Source organism: Penicillium alfredii, assembly GCF_028826965.1.
Source record: "Penicillium alfredii strain IBT 34128 chromosome Unknown utg000001l_segment0_segment0, whole genome shotgun sequence".
Classification (NCBI taxonomy): domain Eukaryota; kingdom Fungi; phylum Ascomycota; class Eurotiomycetes; order Eurotiales; family Aspergillaceae; genus Penicillium; species Penicillium alfredii.
Window position 1 is genome coordinate 437,191 of NW_026622698.1, and position 14,655 is coordinate 451,845.

The 14,655-nt window shown below is 49.0% G+C and overlaps 6 protein-coding genes across 6 annotated transcripts; 3 read left to right on the forward strand and 3 right to left on the reverse strand.

Annotated features, from left to right (window-relative positions):
* Nucleotides 1–1,882: 1,882 nt before the first annotated feature.
* NUU61_000162 (NUDIX hydrolase) lies at nucleotides 1,883–2,302 on the forward strand (the record flags this gene model as incomplete). Its single annotated transcript, XM_056650746.1, has 1 exon — nucleotides 1,883–2,302. One exon carries the CDS (start codon nucleotides 1,883–1,885, stop codon nucleotides 2,300–2,302), a length of 420 nt encoding a protein of 139 aa, XP_056515596.1.
* Nucleotides 2,303–3,725: 1,423 nt separating this feature from the next.
* NUU61_000163 (uncharacterized protein) lies at nucleotides 3,726–4,078 on the reverse strand (the record flags this gene model as incomplete). The annotated part of the gene is made up of 2 exons (XM_056650747.1): nucleotides 3,726–3,944; nucleotides 3,995–4,078. 2 exons carry the CDS (start codon nucleotides 4,076–4,078, stop codon nucleotides 3,726–3,728), a joined length of 303 nt encoding a protein of 100 aa, XP_056515597.1.
* A 4,409-nt stretch (nucleotides 4,079–8,487) lies between these two features.
* On the forward strand, nucleotides 8,488–9,372 carry NUU61_000164 (uncharacterized protein; the record flags this gene model as incomplete). The annotated part of the gene is made up of 1 exon (XM_056650748.1): nucleotides 8,488–9,372. The coding sequence occupies one exon, from the start codon at nucleotides 8,488–8,490 to the stop codon at nucleotides 9,370–9,372; it is 885 nt and encodes a 294-aa protein (XP_056515598.1).
* A 548-nt stretch (nucleotides 9,373–9,920) lies between these two features.
* Nucleotides 9,921–10,697, forward strand: NUU61_000165 (GNAT family N-acetyltransferase; the record flags this gene model as incomplete). The annotated part of the gene is made up of 2 exons (XM_056650749.1): nucleotides 9,921–10,323; nucleotides 10,450–10,697. 2 exons carry the CDS (start codon nucleotides 9,921–9,923, stop codon nucleotides 10,695–10,697), a joined length of 651 nt encoding a protein of 216 aa, XP_056515599.1.
* A 159-nt stretch (nucleotides 10,698–10,856) lies between these two features.
* On the reverse strand, nucleotides 10,857–12,011 carry NUU61_000166 (uncharacterized protein; the record flags this gene model as incomplete). The annotated part of the gene is made up of 4 exons (XM_056650750.1): nucleotides 10,857–10,950; nucleotides 11,004–11,497; nucleotides 11,791–11,810; nucleotides 11,867–12,011. 4 exons carry the CDS (start codon nucleotides 12,009–12,011, stop codon nucleotides 10,857–10,859), a joined length of 753 nt encoding a protein of 250 aa, XP_056515600.1.
* Nucleotides 12,012–12,396: 385 nt separating this feature from the next.
* On the reverse strand, nucleotides 12,397–14,076 carry NUU61_000167 (uncharacterized protein; the record flags this gene model as incomplete). Its single annotated transcript, XM_056650751.1, has 2 exons — nucleotides 12,397–13,988; nucleotides 14,064–14,076. 2 exons carry the CDS (start codon nucleotides 14,074–14,076, stop codon nucleotides 12,397–12,399), a joined length of 1,605 nt encoding a protein of 534 aa, XP_056515601.1.
* Between the last annotated feature and the right edge of the window lie 579 nt (nucleotides 14,077–14,655).

Consider the following 14,655-nt stretch of genomic DNA (forward strand, 5'->3'; position numbering starts at 1 on the left):
CATGATGGAACTATTGGCGTGGTCAAATATGGGCCATGGATCCATGGGAGACCAGAATGCGTGCGGGACCTAGTTTGTTTTTATATCAAAGTATGCCGGGCCAAGGAGCTTGTGAATTGGGAGTATATAGGGGCGAAATTCGGGATTAAAAGGAACAAGATAATGTGTATATCGTGGACAGACAATTCCCCACAGGTGGAGAGCTCCTAAGGCTAATAGGATACCTAAGCTAAGATCATCTTCTGCTAATTAATAATTAGCAACACTGACTATCGTAACTTCGAACACGATCGCCCTTGATAGGCGTTATCACTCGCAGATGCGGTCCAATTTGCGGCATTTTTCCTATAGTTCAGAATAACCTTCTAATCCCCGCTACACGCCTCGCGAAATTTGCGGCATTACCGATTATGAGAGCTTCGAAATAGTTCCTAGCCCGAGCCTTCTGGAAGCTAGGGGCAGATGCGGGTAGGGGACACGAATTCCTTGCACACCACGGCTAACATACGAACACAGGTACTAGAATAAAGTATATTAGGAAGCCCATCTATGTATATAAAGAGAGATATCGTACCCCTTCTTGCTAGTGACTCGTTTTTCTTTATTATGTCTGCTATATATTTGTCGCTGCCCATTGCCTTCTCCCTCAATCAACCTGGTTGTATCCGTTCATGTTATCAGAAAGGATTCGAACAACTCGAGGACAATGCCCGGCAGAAAATTCTCGAAATACTCATTAAAGAAGTGCCAAAAAATCCAAAGTCTAGCTGGTGGACCCCGGGTGTCAGCTATGAGTTGAGTGCGGTATCAAAGTCAAGTACGGTATCAATGATATTCCTATTATGCTCTATAGAATCCATGCTAATATGAGTTATAGAGCAATATGATGTTTTGGTAGAGATTCTGTACCATATCGATACAGACACGGTTGAAAATTCCATTAATAAATCGCAAGAGCCAATGCTGTTCGACGGTGTCCGATTGATGCTTCAGGAGTTTTGTCGAATTCGAAGGCTCCAAATCGAATACGAGAAAGGCCATATTGGTAAGGATCTCGAATTCAAGTCCAATTTATATTCTAATTATGAACATGCAAGTCAATCACCAAGTCGAATTTGCCTACATAGACCCACCTCGCATCCCATACAGTCCATAACGGCAGCAGCATTATGTATTCATCCCGCCGACAGGACAAGCGCCTTGGAAAGCCTTTTCAGCGTCGAGTACCATGATGGGACTATTGGCATGGTCAAACGTGGACCATGGCTTCATAGGAGACCAGAATGCGTTCGGGACCATTTTTATTGTCGTATCAAAATATATCAGGCCAAGAAGCTTGTGGGTTCGTGGGATTGGTGGTATTTAGTGAAGAAATTTGGGATCAGAAAGAACGAGATGTTGCGCATGGCATGGGCAGCTAATTCTATACAGATGGAGAGCTCCTAAGGCTGATAGAGTTCATAAACTGAGATCGTTCTTTCTGCCGGTGACAGGAATATGATGAAGCCAGCTAATAATTAGTAGTGCCATAAACACAGGAGTTAGCAGTCGGTATTGGGCAAGGCCAGAAAATTAGAAAATCACGTATGCTTCGGAGTCCTAGGGATAAAATACTGCGATATTCGCTGCTCTGGTTGCTCTGATTGGGTAGATATCTGCCGGATGTGTGGTTTCATTTGGCAGACTACGCATTCTAGACCTAGATTTTTGCATGAATAGAGCAGGCAACGAACTAGCGGTGAAACAAGACCCATCTCCTTTTTACGGCTGATAGATAGTCAAGTCTGATGGTCAGTAAGTCTAAAGTCTTAAGTACCTGCTGTCTGCTACTGAAAGTCCCCAGCAAACCTACAACAGCTCGTTTTTTCCAGTAGGCTCCAAAATGGCACCTACTTACACGTATGACCCGAGTCTTGAATACCTGCGCGTCCCCATCAACAAATTCGACGATGGCCGACCCGAGTTCGGCAGATACACCGTCAGCGCTATTATCATTATCGAAGAAACTGCCTTACTCGTGAAAAGAGCCGAGTCAGACACTATGGCCGGACACTGGGAGGTCGCTGGTGGCGGTGTTGATGATCACGACAAAACCTTCCTCGACGCTGTCTGTCGTGAAGTCCTGGAAGAAACAGGCCTTCACGTGTCCCACATTTCTACGCTTGTGGCTGTGGATACCTGGAACCACAGAAGCCGTACGCGTATTGCGAGATACTCGTTTCTTGTTGAAGTTCGCGAAGTCTCTCGATCATTACCCGACGGACGACTCCAGTCGGTTCCCCGGAATGAAATTCCCATCTAGCTCGCACCCAAAGAGCATCAAGCATACGACTGGGCAACGGAAGAAATAGCCCAGAAGTCCCTTTCGACCGACGAGAGAAAATACAAATGGACACCATTATCGGTAGGACAAGGGTACAACGTCCTCGAGGGCTTTAGGGTACTGAGCAGTTGAATGGTCCATTAATGATGGTTGCACCCAAAGTTCAAAACACTAAGTGCTATAACTGGAAGTACGGGATGGCTGTGGTAGGGTGGTTCGACGAGCGAGGATTGAGAATTAGAAGAGAATAAGAGCTGGCATCTCGGGCCAGAAGAATGAAAAGTCTTGTTTATTAGTGAAGTACGAGTTCTGAAAATAGCAGCAGTCATTCAAAGGATCAAAAATAGTCAAAAGTTATCGACCAACCCGTCTTGTTTAGGGACAGGATCGGAGTGAATTCACCTTCTCTCGATTCAGGAACGTTTCCGTAGGGCCTCGTCAGCATCTATAGCTCATCGCGCGACATCTTAGGTTCGGAGGTAGCTTCTTCATACCATATACCTGCGGCCTATGGTCAAGTCTAGAACTCCCACCGCCCAATGGTCTGGTGGAGGTGATGGCATATTGGTGAGCGTAAAGTGTCAGATCATGCAGGTCATGCAGTCAGTGGTTACGGTCATACTAATATAAAAGCACCGTTATGCCATCAATTTTCCTTTGACATTCCCTCTTTTCCGATCTGGCTGAACGAAAATGTCTTCCAATTCAAACGAGACCCTTCCCGATATGTTGCCGTCGGTACTACATGTTTTCGTTGTTTTATACAGCCACCGACTTCCTCGGCGACGGGCGCGGAGACGTGAAATCAAAAAAACCTTAGGATGATCAGCTCTCTGTTGCCGAGACAGGTGGAAAGGTCCGGGCCCTTTCTGTCATATTTGCGAACCTGGTTCCGGCCGAGCGATTTACACCAGCAGAAACCCAGAATATCTAATGGATTTCAAGGATGATCCCGACGTGGCCATACGGAAAGTTCCCGAATGGATCAAGAACAAACAGACTCCATCAGGTGCAACTCCGCAGAAGTCTTCCGCCTAAGCGCATCCTTGTGGAGAGCATAGACGGGTGCGACGGTGGGCGGCATTTCTTTCACATAAGTGGAAGGACCGGAGGGATCGATGGTCCTATGGAAGAAAAGCTACAGCTACACTGAGAAGGTAACAAACAACAACGGGAGGTCATAACGAGATCGAGTTTGCCTAGAGCATCGGCATTGTCATATTTTCTTTATTCCGATTGACTAGAGAGCTTCGCTGGCAAAGTGTATCACTCACAATCTCAAGTCCTGAACCCATCCCATTCCGCTGCGTACTCGCTCAGGCCCAGTAAACAGCTCCAAGTGACAGGGTTCCCCGCTTACATCACAAACGTGCTTGCCCATCAAATTATGGGACAGCTGAGACTAGTTGTCCATGCACACGACCGTGACGACACCTTCGATACCAACGTCAGCGAGACCAACAACGCGAACATGTACAACATCTTGATCTGGCTCTGCAGGTCGTGCACGAGCTCCAGCGACGGCAGACCCAGCTGCAGCAAGTTCGACGAGGCGAAGAAGAACGGGTACAACTGCGATGACGTATACGATAGGGATTGGGTAGTCGCGCACGTGGAGAACCTTAAGGCATTCAGGACTCAGATCACGCTCATGTTCTGCCCCAGACGTACCGGCAAGAAGGAGCAGGGGTTCTCGCCCGACATCAGGAAGATCACTAAGGTCACGGAGACGGCCACCGACGACCTGCTGGGCATGTTTATCCTCGTGGACCTAGACAATAAGCCCATCGCGCGCTGGAGCAAGACCGAGTTCGGAAAGTCGGATACAGAGAGGGGGGAAAGAAAAGAGAAGGTGATCAATTATATTAACTGATATGATAAGACCAAGAAAACCGTTCTTTCTTGAGTTTCGTGCTCCAGTACACCTGTATAGACCCCTTACTCCGCCCGGGAAATACTCGTGTAAAATGCTCTATTACCTCCGACCACGCGAGCTTTTGTTCGTCCCTAAGCTTCACTAAGAGGTGAATTTCCTCTACGGACTATAGTAAGCCTTTTCTAGTAGAGAGCACGTTTTACGTATCTATAACCTCGGCGCCTAAGTTTGGATAGTTACTATCGTTCGTCGTTTCTATCTTAATACTAGAACTATAGCCGAAGGCAGACGCGGAATTTATATTTAGGGAAATAGAAATATAGTATAATAAAGCCCCTTCAAATAGCTAAGATAGAAATTATAGTCGATCTTTAACTGATATAGCCATAAATTAAGAACGAACGATAGAAAAAGGTGGGTCCTTACGGCGATAGGTTACTGGGTTAGGAAGCCGATTAGAAACCTTTCTAGTATATTTCCTTCTAGGATTTGGGCGTTTCGCGACCTTGGAACCGGTCGCCCTACCTTATATATCTTAGCTTAGGGGAGAGAGCGAATCAACCTCTAAGGGGCGAGATCCCAATAAGCGACCTCCTTATATAAGAGCAAGATCTTGGCCCGATCCAACAGTAGCGACACACTCTGACTCCCGGATCTGCTCCGTACTAATATAACCTTTATCGTATAGGACTATAGAGTCGATATTTTTAACGCCGTAGACTTCTCGAGACTAGGTAGGATCGTCGGAATTAGATATTAAAGGGCTCCCGTTAATTAGCTCCGAGCTAGCTGGTTCAAGACTAGGAGCTTGAGAAGCCGACCGTAAGCTACTATCTATATAAGCCTCGACTAACGGACGGGCGGGAAGGGGATATTATCCAGCTTTAAGAGAATAATCTTTCGGGGCCCTCGAGACTATGTTGTTAACACTAGAGGGAGGCAGAGTAGTAATAATCGAGACAGGACTTAGGTAGCGATAAATATTAGATAGATCACGCAGAGGCAGAGCTTCGTCTTAGAAAGGATTCTATTGCCGAAAGGTTTCTAGGCGGAACCTAGTGTTTGCTATATCAAGAGTAAAATAGAGGGCTGGAATATTGTTTAGGATATAGGAATTAGAGACACTCATATAACACTGATAAAGAGAAAATGCCAGGGAATTGGGATATCGGACAGGTTTTGGGGGGGGGGCTAGGAACGCGAGAGGGGAAGTGGATAGGAAATATCCAGTCTTGCCATTGGAGTAGGATATAGCTCTCTCTTATAAGCGATGATTTCTCTGAGACGAATCGCCCCTTTCGCGGCGCTCAAGATTTCTGACTGGTTTACCCAATCCGGGCTATTTCACCTAAGACACTCCGCAGCTCTAGCGCACCTATAAGCATAGTGGATGTAGGTCACTAGGTAGACATTCCCGTCGCACTCGCTAGTAGTGCCTATGATACCGACTTATTGTACCCCTTAGCTCGGTCTCCACCCGCTGCGTGGCTGTATAACCACGGACGATTTTGCGTAGTCTATCTATTATTGCCTTATTATAACGCATCGTTCAATATTATACGCGAGTGCGGTATTTTCGCTATTAGCTCGTACCACCGCGTGGCGGTTTCGAAGATATATACCCTAAAAGAAGTAGGAACGGAGAGACCGACGATAACGACAATAGCTGGCCAAAGGCGCTCGGGAACGAGCTAGGGACAGATCAGCAACTTTAGGGGCTATACAATATAACCCCCTAATGGGGCGGGACGCAATGAGGCGTGCGAAGTCGAAGATGCCCGAGACGCGACCCTAAGTCTCGTGCAAAGAACGGAATTAAGAGCTAGGCTTAAAGGAGGGCAATAAAGATAGCTCCGTAGCATAGTTAGTAGAAACATCGTAGGAGCTAACAAGAACCTTCACGATCATAGCCGAGTGCTAGACCATCCCAGTATTCCTGCTCCTAGACACCGGGATCGCGGCGCCGCCAACGCTGGCCAGAATGGCCTAAGCGTCGGATCGAGCGGCATCTGCGGTGGATTGAGAGGGGGCAGTGCATCGGACCAGAGGTAAATGTGCAGGGGTCGGTAGGGCCCAGAAAAAACGGAGGAAGGGTGGGAGTAGGAAAAGGGAGGGAAAGTGCGTCGTCGAGGCGAGGGGAGGGTGGTCTTTTATAGATGTCAGACAGGTAGCTTGGGGGCGGTAAAAGCGGCCAGGGCCGCGCTAGGCCCGAAGGGGTCGCAGCGTGAGGGTACCATACCCAGAAAGGAAGGGGGATAGCAGCCACAGGCAAGCGGTGGTGGACGGCAGGAAAGCGGTGCAATGGGAGCCGTTTCCAGCGCCCCGCTTGCCGTCTTGTAGAATACTTAAATAAATACTCTTAATATTTAGTTTTTTACTATATCTAGGCGCCTAGTAAAAAACCTTATCATAATAAAGATAATAGATATTAGATATCTAACTAGTATATCTATAAGAGATTCGAGAGAAGAGGGTATAAAAGTATACCTTAGTATAGATAATAGGTAGCTCGAGATCGGTGCTATCTTTAAACGATTTATATTATTAAAGGCGGACTTTACCTAAATTTATTAGCTTTTGCTTTAAATCATCCTCTTCTATTATTCTCGCTAGATATAATCGAATTTCTAAGAGGTATAATACTTACACTCTAAGTATAGGACGGTATAATATCGGGTTATGATAAAAAACTAGTAAAAAAGTAGTATTAGGGGTGTAGGTAGAGAGGAGAAGGAAGGTAAGATAAGGTAAATGAAATAGGGGAGGGATAAAATCTATTTTGGCCTTAGGCAAATATACATCCCACATACTACTGAGAGCTAAAGGGGGTCCCCCTGACCTGTAATCACAAATCTTTGATCTGCGTGATGTGAGATCGAAATATGCTAAGGAACTGACAAAAGTGCTTCCAGTCGCTAGATGGAAAAGCATCGCCCGTGTCTATACTAAGGAGGTGGTATTCACTTGAATCAAGCTTTTTGATCGGTACAAGTCTTGTATTCGACATGCTTGTCAGCTTGTCCATCCTGAGAAGTACAACCGACGCCAGCTTCCGAAAAGCCACTTCAGGATCCAAGTCGATTCAGCCCGCCACGAGCACGCTCCACTCACTTTGCAAGGCCAATCAACGCGTCGGTTCTGGACTGTAATCAACGCAAGCTGGGGCCTCACCCGATCGAAAACTGAGAAATCATCACTTGTTCATGGGGTAACCCACTCGGTATATGGTAGGACTGTGAAGAGCCAGTGCCAACTTGGAGTGTGTGGTTCTCCATGGCTGTATGGTCGAAATGGTATACTAACATACCCCTGGATGATATTTTGCACAGTTACTGTCAGTTCAAACTCGGGCAATTGATGCATATTGCCAGGGATGCTTCCACTCTGCATGAATAAAAAACCCCCTGACGCGCAGTCTGATGAAGGCACGTCGCGTGGGAGAGAGTTGTTTGGGTGGAGTCTCATCCCGTGCCAGCGGATCCACCCAGCAGTTCGTCCACTCAATCTCGGGGCATCTGCACTGTGACAATCCCAATCATTCGACTGGATCCAAGGGTCTCCGCCTGTCATGCAGTGACAAATTGTCCGGCTATCTTTCCTCGTTCTTAATGTGCAAGTTGACTCCATCCACCACGCTACTGAGAGGATTGAGCATGCCGAATGGAGTGAGTCACAGACAGTAGTCCTCATGATCGTCGTGCCTCGCTGGAGTCCGATCGTGATCCTGTTTCATGACTCCTCCAGGGGTTCCTAGTGAACCCCACCGTTCTTAACTGCTTCTCGTGCAATTTCCGTGCAGCTCTCCACAAGACCCAAAGCCACAGCCGCGTCCAGAGGTGTCAACTTTCCCTGTTCAGAGTCGACCACTTGGGTTGTGTCTTCTTCACCCGAAACTTTGGGCCTGCGTGTATCCCGTCCCCTCCATATCCGCTTTTCCTTGCCTGCCGGCCTGTCATGATTCAGATCGAGGGCCCGTCAGCACCCGCCCGTCACCGGTCACTGCAGATTTCATCCACCGAGCTTGCCCGCTTGCAGAAAGAGATATTGCACATCCTGGCTGGAGGTGCGCTGAAACTCTCCGCTATCTCTGCACTAACTTCGGAGGACATCTGCAGCCAACAGGAGGGCATCTCCAGCTAGGTGGGTAATTACACAAGTGTAAAAACCGTCGACCAGCGTCACCGGTCCCTTTCCTTCGGTTACAAATAAACACGCCTCTCCCTGTCCTGCGCGTGTTCGCACTCTATCCCCTCTTTTCACACACAGTCACTCCATACTCTCTTTCACCATGACGCACCGGCAAAAAGACCGCAATCTTCTGCGCCGTGTCATTGAGGCGGCCTTGGACCGCGAGGAGAAGGGTTATCCTCCGATGGCAGCACACGCGGCCGCGGCACATGCAGCGCGTAATGGGATTCTGGGCAGTGCCGATGTGTCCGATGAAGAGCAAGCCAGACGGCTCACCATCCCGACAACACACAACGAATCCCTGATCCCACCAAACGACAAGCTCCTTGTCTTTCGCTCCCTGACAGGTATCGACAGCGTTCCCGCTCTGACACAAGCGGGGCACCTCGTCCGCACCGCGCCGAATGTCGGCATCTACACGCGAGTCGTGAGCAACGAGACCAAAGCGGCGCGCGCATTCCGCACCTTCAACTTCCTCATCAACACCTGTCTGGGCGTGCAAATCGTCGTAGCAGCAGCCGTGACAGCAGTGGGCGCCGCCAGCGGCCCGCACTCGGCCGTCACGACCTTCGGCGCCATTAACACCATCATGGCGGGTATCCTGACGTACCTGCGTGGCTCGGGCCTCCCAGACCGGCTGAAGCACTACCAGAACCAGTGGAAGAATGTCCGCGAGTATATTGAGCAGCGCGAGCGCGAGTTCTGTCTGGTGGGATGTGACCTCGATGTCCAGGAAGAAGTGTTTATTGTCGAGAGCATGTACCAAAACGTCAAGTCGGAGATGGAAGCTACCAAGAGCTCGGAACACAAGACCCAAACACCGGAGGACCCCCGGATCCGTCGCTCACTTCTGCCGCCGCGGCATGAGAAACTTCCTCGCAGCCCTGCGCCGCCGGCTAATCGCTCGGAGGCGTTGCATGCGCGGCAGGTCGAGGAACCGGTTAGTCCGATTACCGTTCCGGAACCGGTTGTTGAAAAGATCTGAGCTGCTGTATGGGTGAATTATCAATGCCGACAACGGAGCTTCAATTACTCAGCTTCATTGTCGGAGTCTATCTCTTGGTTATCAGAACGGCACCCCTGCATATATGCATGGGTGGGTCATGCAGAGTCGAACGCAGCTGCGGCTATAACGGCTTCTTTCATAATACGGTCGAGTTTCTCTTCTATTTTCATTTTTCTGTGGGCAGGTGGTGTTTGTATATGATCTGGGGCGTGCATATACGGAGTACCATATCCAAGACGGGTGTCTATGGACATATGTCGATCATGGATTTATCGTGTTTAATGTCTAAAAGTCAACTAAAGAATATCAGATGAACCAGAGTAATTTGAGACTATCTAGAGGTACCACAGGTATCATAGCTGCAGCTAGTTGCAACCAGACAAAGCCAGCCCCGAAATTAGGCGGGAAATCCTCCGCCCCGCCCCGACGGAACTTCAGGATTCGACATGCTCACATCCAACAGCGAATTGAGATTGAACCCATGCTTGCTTCGAGAAGAAAGAAGATAATAAAAAATAATAAATAAAATGGCCCTCGAGATCGAGCCAGCCAACCCATCCGACGCCTCCCAGTTCACGGAAGTCTTCCTGGCCGCCTTCTCCGATGACTTCAACAGAACAATGTTCCCGGCCACGCCCGATGTGCGCGAATGGTTGACCAAGGACTTTAGCGAGAGCATTGCGCGCTCGCTTGCAGAGTCCAGCCATGAGGTCTATTTGAAAGTGACGGACCCGTCGCACGGCAAGCTCGTGGCGTTCGCGAAGTGGAAGCGTCCCGTGCCGGCTGCCAATCTCGATCGGCACGATGACAGTCACACGGCTGGCGGGGAGGCGGCGTGGCCCAAGAGTAGTGACACGGCTCTTTGTGGGCGGTTTTTCTCGGAGATGGATGCGCAACATCAGAGCTGGATGGGTGGAAGACTTCATTTCTGTATGTTTCGCTGCTTCTTATATATTGCTCCTCTGGCCTTTTCTTTTCTTTTCTTTTCTTTCTTTCTTTTTTCCATTTCTCCTTATACTTCTTCCACACTGAGAAAACATATTCTGACATACCCAGATCTAGATATACTCGCCGTCCACCCCTCCCACCAAGGCCGTGGACTAGCATCTAAGCTCCTCAAATGGGGCTTGGTACAGGCAGACGACCAGGGAGTGGAAACTTATCTCACTGGGTCTCCGTCGGGCAAACCCATGTATATCAAGTATGCGTTTGAGGTTGTTGGTTCCTTTATGCCGGTGCCTGGCCATGAACATGTCTGTATGATACGGTCTGCGAGGGGGAAAGAGGGTCTGGAGCAGAGATAGATGATACATTGGTCGACAATATACTAAAAGTTCTGATTCTGGTATCTGGCTTCAAACTCTTGTGAAGTCCTTGTAGTTACATTCAAGTCCCGCGGGGCGTCGTAGTACGAAGAAAGGCATTTGTGACATTAGACTGGAACAATGACCAACTTGAATATATTAAGACCTTTCAGATAGAGGGTGGCGATGGGTGGTAAGAACATTCAACGCCGGCAGACAAGCACAGATCAACCCCAGACCCACTTCCGCATTCCTGCATACAAGGTCAGTCTAAATGCAGAACCAAAGTCGAGAGTAGAAACTCACGCCGTCAAAATCGACTCCATAAACAGCCTGGTCTCATTAGGCGCCCCTCTCTTCAGAACCCCATTCTCCCGAATCCCAACCACCAGCCGGTAGATACTAAACGCAACCGCCACACCCCCAAGCCCGAGCAACAATACAACCTTGACCTTCTTATGAATCGGCATTTGCAAAGACCAGGTGAATGCCACCGGAAACGCAAAGATGGCAACGTCCGTCACAAGGCTGATCACGGAGTCCGCGATAATCACGCCCGGCTGGCTGAGACATGTGCCGCCCGCTCTTGCGGTGCCTTTCCAGTAGGCGGAGACCGGGTTGCAATTGAAGATCTTGATGAAGGTTATAATGAAGTAGTAGGTGATTACTGCAGCCAAGAGGCAGTACAGGGATATCATTCCTCTGTGGAAGGGTTGGAATACCCGGATGAGGATGTGGAGGAGGCTGATCTTGACAAAGAGGACTGTGGGTGAGTAGAGGATGGTGGCGATGTATGATATCTGTGGATGTATTAGCTGACCTTATTTCCGACATCGAACTATTCAGGAAGGGCTCGATGCCGTGCCTTGACGCAGGTTGTAAATTGCTTTTCGTTTAGGAGCGCGGGGGACTTGGTGCCTCCGGCAAATCCATCTGTGAATCATAGGATAAGAATGCGAACGCAAGAACAGAAGACCCCGAAGATCGGTACACATACATAGTAGGGCATTGGTGCAAAAGCCCATAAACAAGACCTATGAATTGACTCCAGTCAGCATGGGGGATCTATGTAAGCACAGCATTTATGACTGACCCATGCAATGAAACACGATCCTATACTCATCAGTAAACGCATCATGAATTTTAGTTTCAATTGATTGAATACATACCATCATCGATACCAAGAAGCTGCTTGAATCTCGCTCGGATGCAAAGTCGAAGAAAAACAAAAGGCGTCACCAGCGCGAAGCAGAGAATCTGCGTCACATAGTTGATCAAATAAAGAGTATTGCCCTCATAGATCGTAACCGGCATAAAGGATCGCGCGACATGAGCTTTTGGCAGTCATCGCTGTTTTTTCATGTTCGACGGTAGGTGGCCACAATTCAGTCGGGATGCTCTGACGTAGAAAGCTTAGTCAAAGAAGACGGGTGGTTCCATGGTTAGTTCCGGTGCCATTGCATTAGGTTTCTCAATCTCACTGACGCTGAGATTTGTTCGATGATCGTGTGCTTTTCGGGAGGGCGGAGTCGGAAGTGGACGGAACTGGGGATGGATGTTCGCAGAATACACATTGCCAATCTCCAGATAAAGCCTCGTCTGAGAGGTGTCAATTTGGAAATTGAGAAATACGTAAAAGAATAACGGAGACAGGCTCACGTTAGTTCCATGCTCTATTCATATTTCATTCTCATACAATTCAATTCGAGAGGTGCTGTCTCCGAAAAGACATCATCCACTCATCATTATCTGCCATGGTCTGCTCCCACGCATCTTCGCTTCCATAAACCAGCCGCCTTGACTCATCCTGAAACATTTGATCTGTAGGGAAAATACCATTGGCAATAGTTTGTTGCGCAAAACGTCCAAGGCGAAAAGCCAGCCACTTGGGATAAGATGTCGGGGTGAGATCAAACGACGGGCCACTGGCCGAATCGATTCCCTCGACCTGCTGATCCGTAGAATATTGCTGCCCATTCCGCTGAAATATCTGAGAGAGATGATCGAGGGTTCTGGGATCGGTAGCAGAGAACGGCACCATACTTCTCGCCTCCGACACAAGCAGATACGGCGGAAGCGCATTCCTGATCTGGGCCGTGATAGAAGGATCGAAACAGTGATCGCCTTTCCAGTCTTTCATTGTCGCCCCGCGGCGGAAATGATCCGCTAGATGATCGGCGCGCGCCTGCCAGGATGGTAGTGTCTCATTGCAGATCCCGCACCGCGATCTAACTAGCGGAGGCTCAATCTTCCAGTCCTCGATTATGGGCAGGGTTTGCAATTGGTGAAATCCTCGCAGATGTTGTACTAGGTGGTCTTTGCGTCTGAAGAAATGCGGCTGTGGATCGCCATGACAAGCACTGTGGTTATGACCCTCCAGATGCTCCTCGGTGGGATCCAGCATACTGCAATAGGCACAATGGGCTCTTCCGGTCGTGGGCGATAGAACGGAGCCTCCATGCGGCGTACAAGCCCATTGATCGACGTTCAGATGAAGCGACTTCTCGTGGCGCGCCCAATCGTGCTTTCGTTTGAACGTATCGCAGCAAAAGGTGCAAGGAAACTTGCGAATCTCCCCGGGTTGGGCTGTATCATTACGCGTTTTCCTTCGTCGGGACGCGGGTAGTGGGCTTCGGCGGCTGACTGATCTCGATGACCTGGACGACGCAATCGAACTTGATGAACGACTGCCGAAGCTTTGACGGCTGGCAGTTGACGCGGGTCTCCCGTCGGAGCTTGGGCTGGGGATTGGGCGAATGGGTCGTTGGCGTAAAGCATCCGAGATGGCCGATAAAGATGCTGCCTCGGTTTCGGGGGGGCTTTGTCGCCATCTTTGCATTGGATCCATACCACTGCCCTGTGCCGTTGAGAGTGGAGTTGCGAATGGCTGTGCAGAGGATGGGCTGTCGTGGAGGTAACTGCCCGCGCCGGAGGAGACTCCTGCACTCGACGCATCCAGTTCTTGTAAAGCGCCTTCGGCCTCGTGAAATGTTATGCTTTGTGGGGACGTTATGCTCCATTCCTGATTATCTGCCAGAAAGGTCCGGGTTTGGAAATCAGGCATATTCAAATACCCGAGACTTTGGACATGGTCATGACCATTGTAGAAAGACCCAGCATTTATATAGTCCGGTTCTGTGAGGATTGCATCTTCATTAAGGAGGCAACTTTCCCAGGTCGCACTATGAGTGCTCCCAGGGACAGATAGCGCGTAGCCATCTAGCGACGAAAGATCCTGGTCAGATTGTGCCCGCCGTAGCAGAGTTGGCGCCCCGCCCTGAGACGCTTGACCTACGGAAGAGCAGTTAAAACTCCACCATTTCCCCTTCGGCGGGCATATGGGATAGTTGGGGGAGGAACACTCACGGTGTGGAGACATGTTGTTGATTTTTCGGACTAGTGAGGATCAAATCATCGCATTTGAGTTTAGTTGGGGATATCGCAGAAAGGCGATGTCGAAGTCACTAAAATTTCAATGAGATCACCCGGATCGTTTCCACCTTTTTTTGTGGGTACTCACCCGGCACCCCGCGTACTACAATAGACTTGGATTGATAATCAAATCCTTATTTAGGTGGTTTAATGTACTATTGACGGGGTTTATCTGGTTTCCACGATGGGGCACTCTTAGGGACAGAGAGCTCAATTTGCCTCGTTCCACCCTAGATGACTAGGTATTTTTGTTGCCATCGAAGAAGAAGCTGTTTGTGAACAAGAAAATGAAATGTTCATTGAAGGGCCTATACTTGGGCTTCTACTTTACAAACTTTCTCAGCTAATCCTGATCTTAATCTAAGAAATGTCGCCTTTTTTGTAAACATCAGTGATGAGATTGCGCCCCTGGCCAGAGCAGATCACGGATTCATTGCCTAAATGTCCTAGCAAAATAATTGCAGATTAGCGCATAGCTAGTAGGGCGCAATTGGCGTGCAAAGCCGCAAAGGATTGGCCAAAGTGG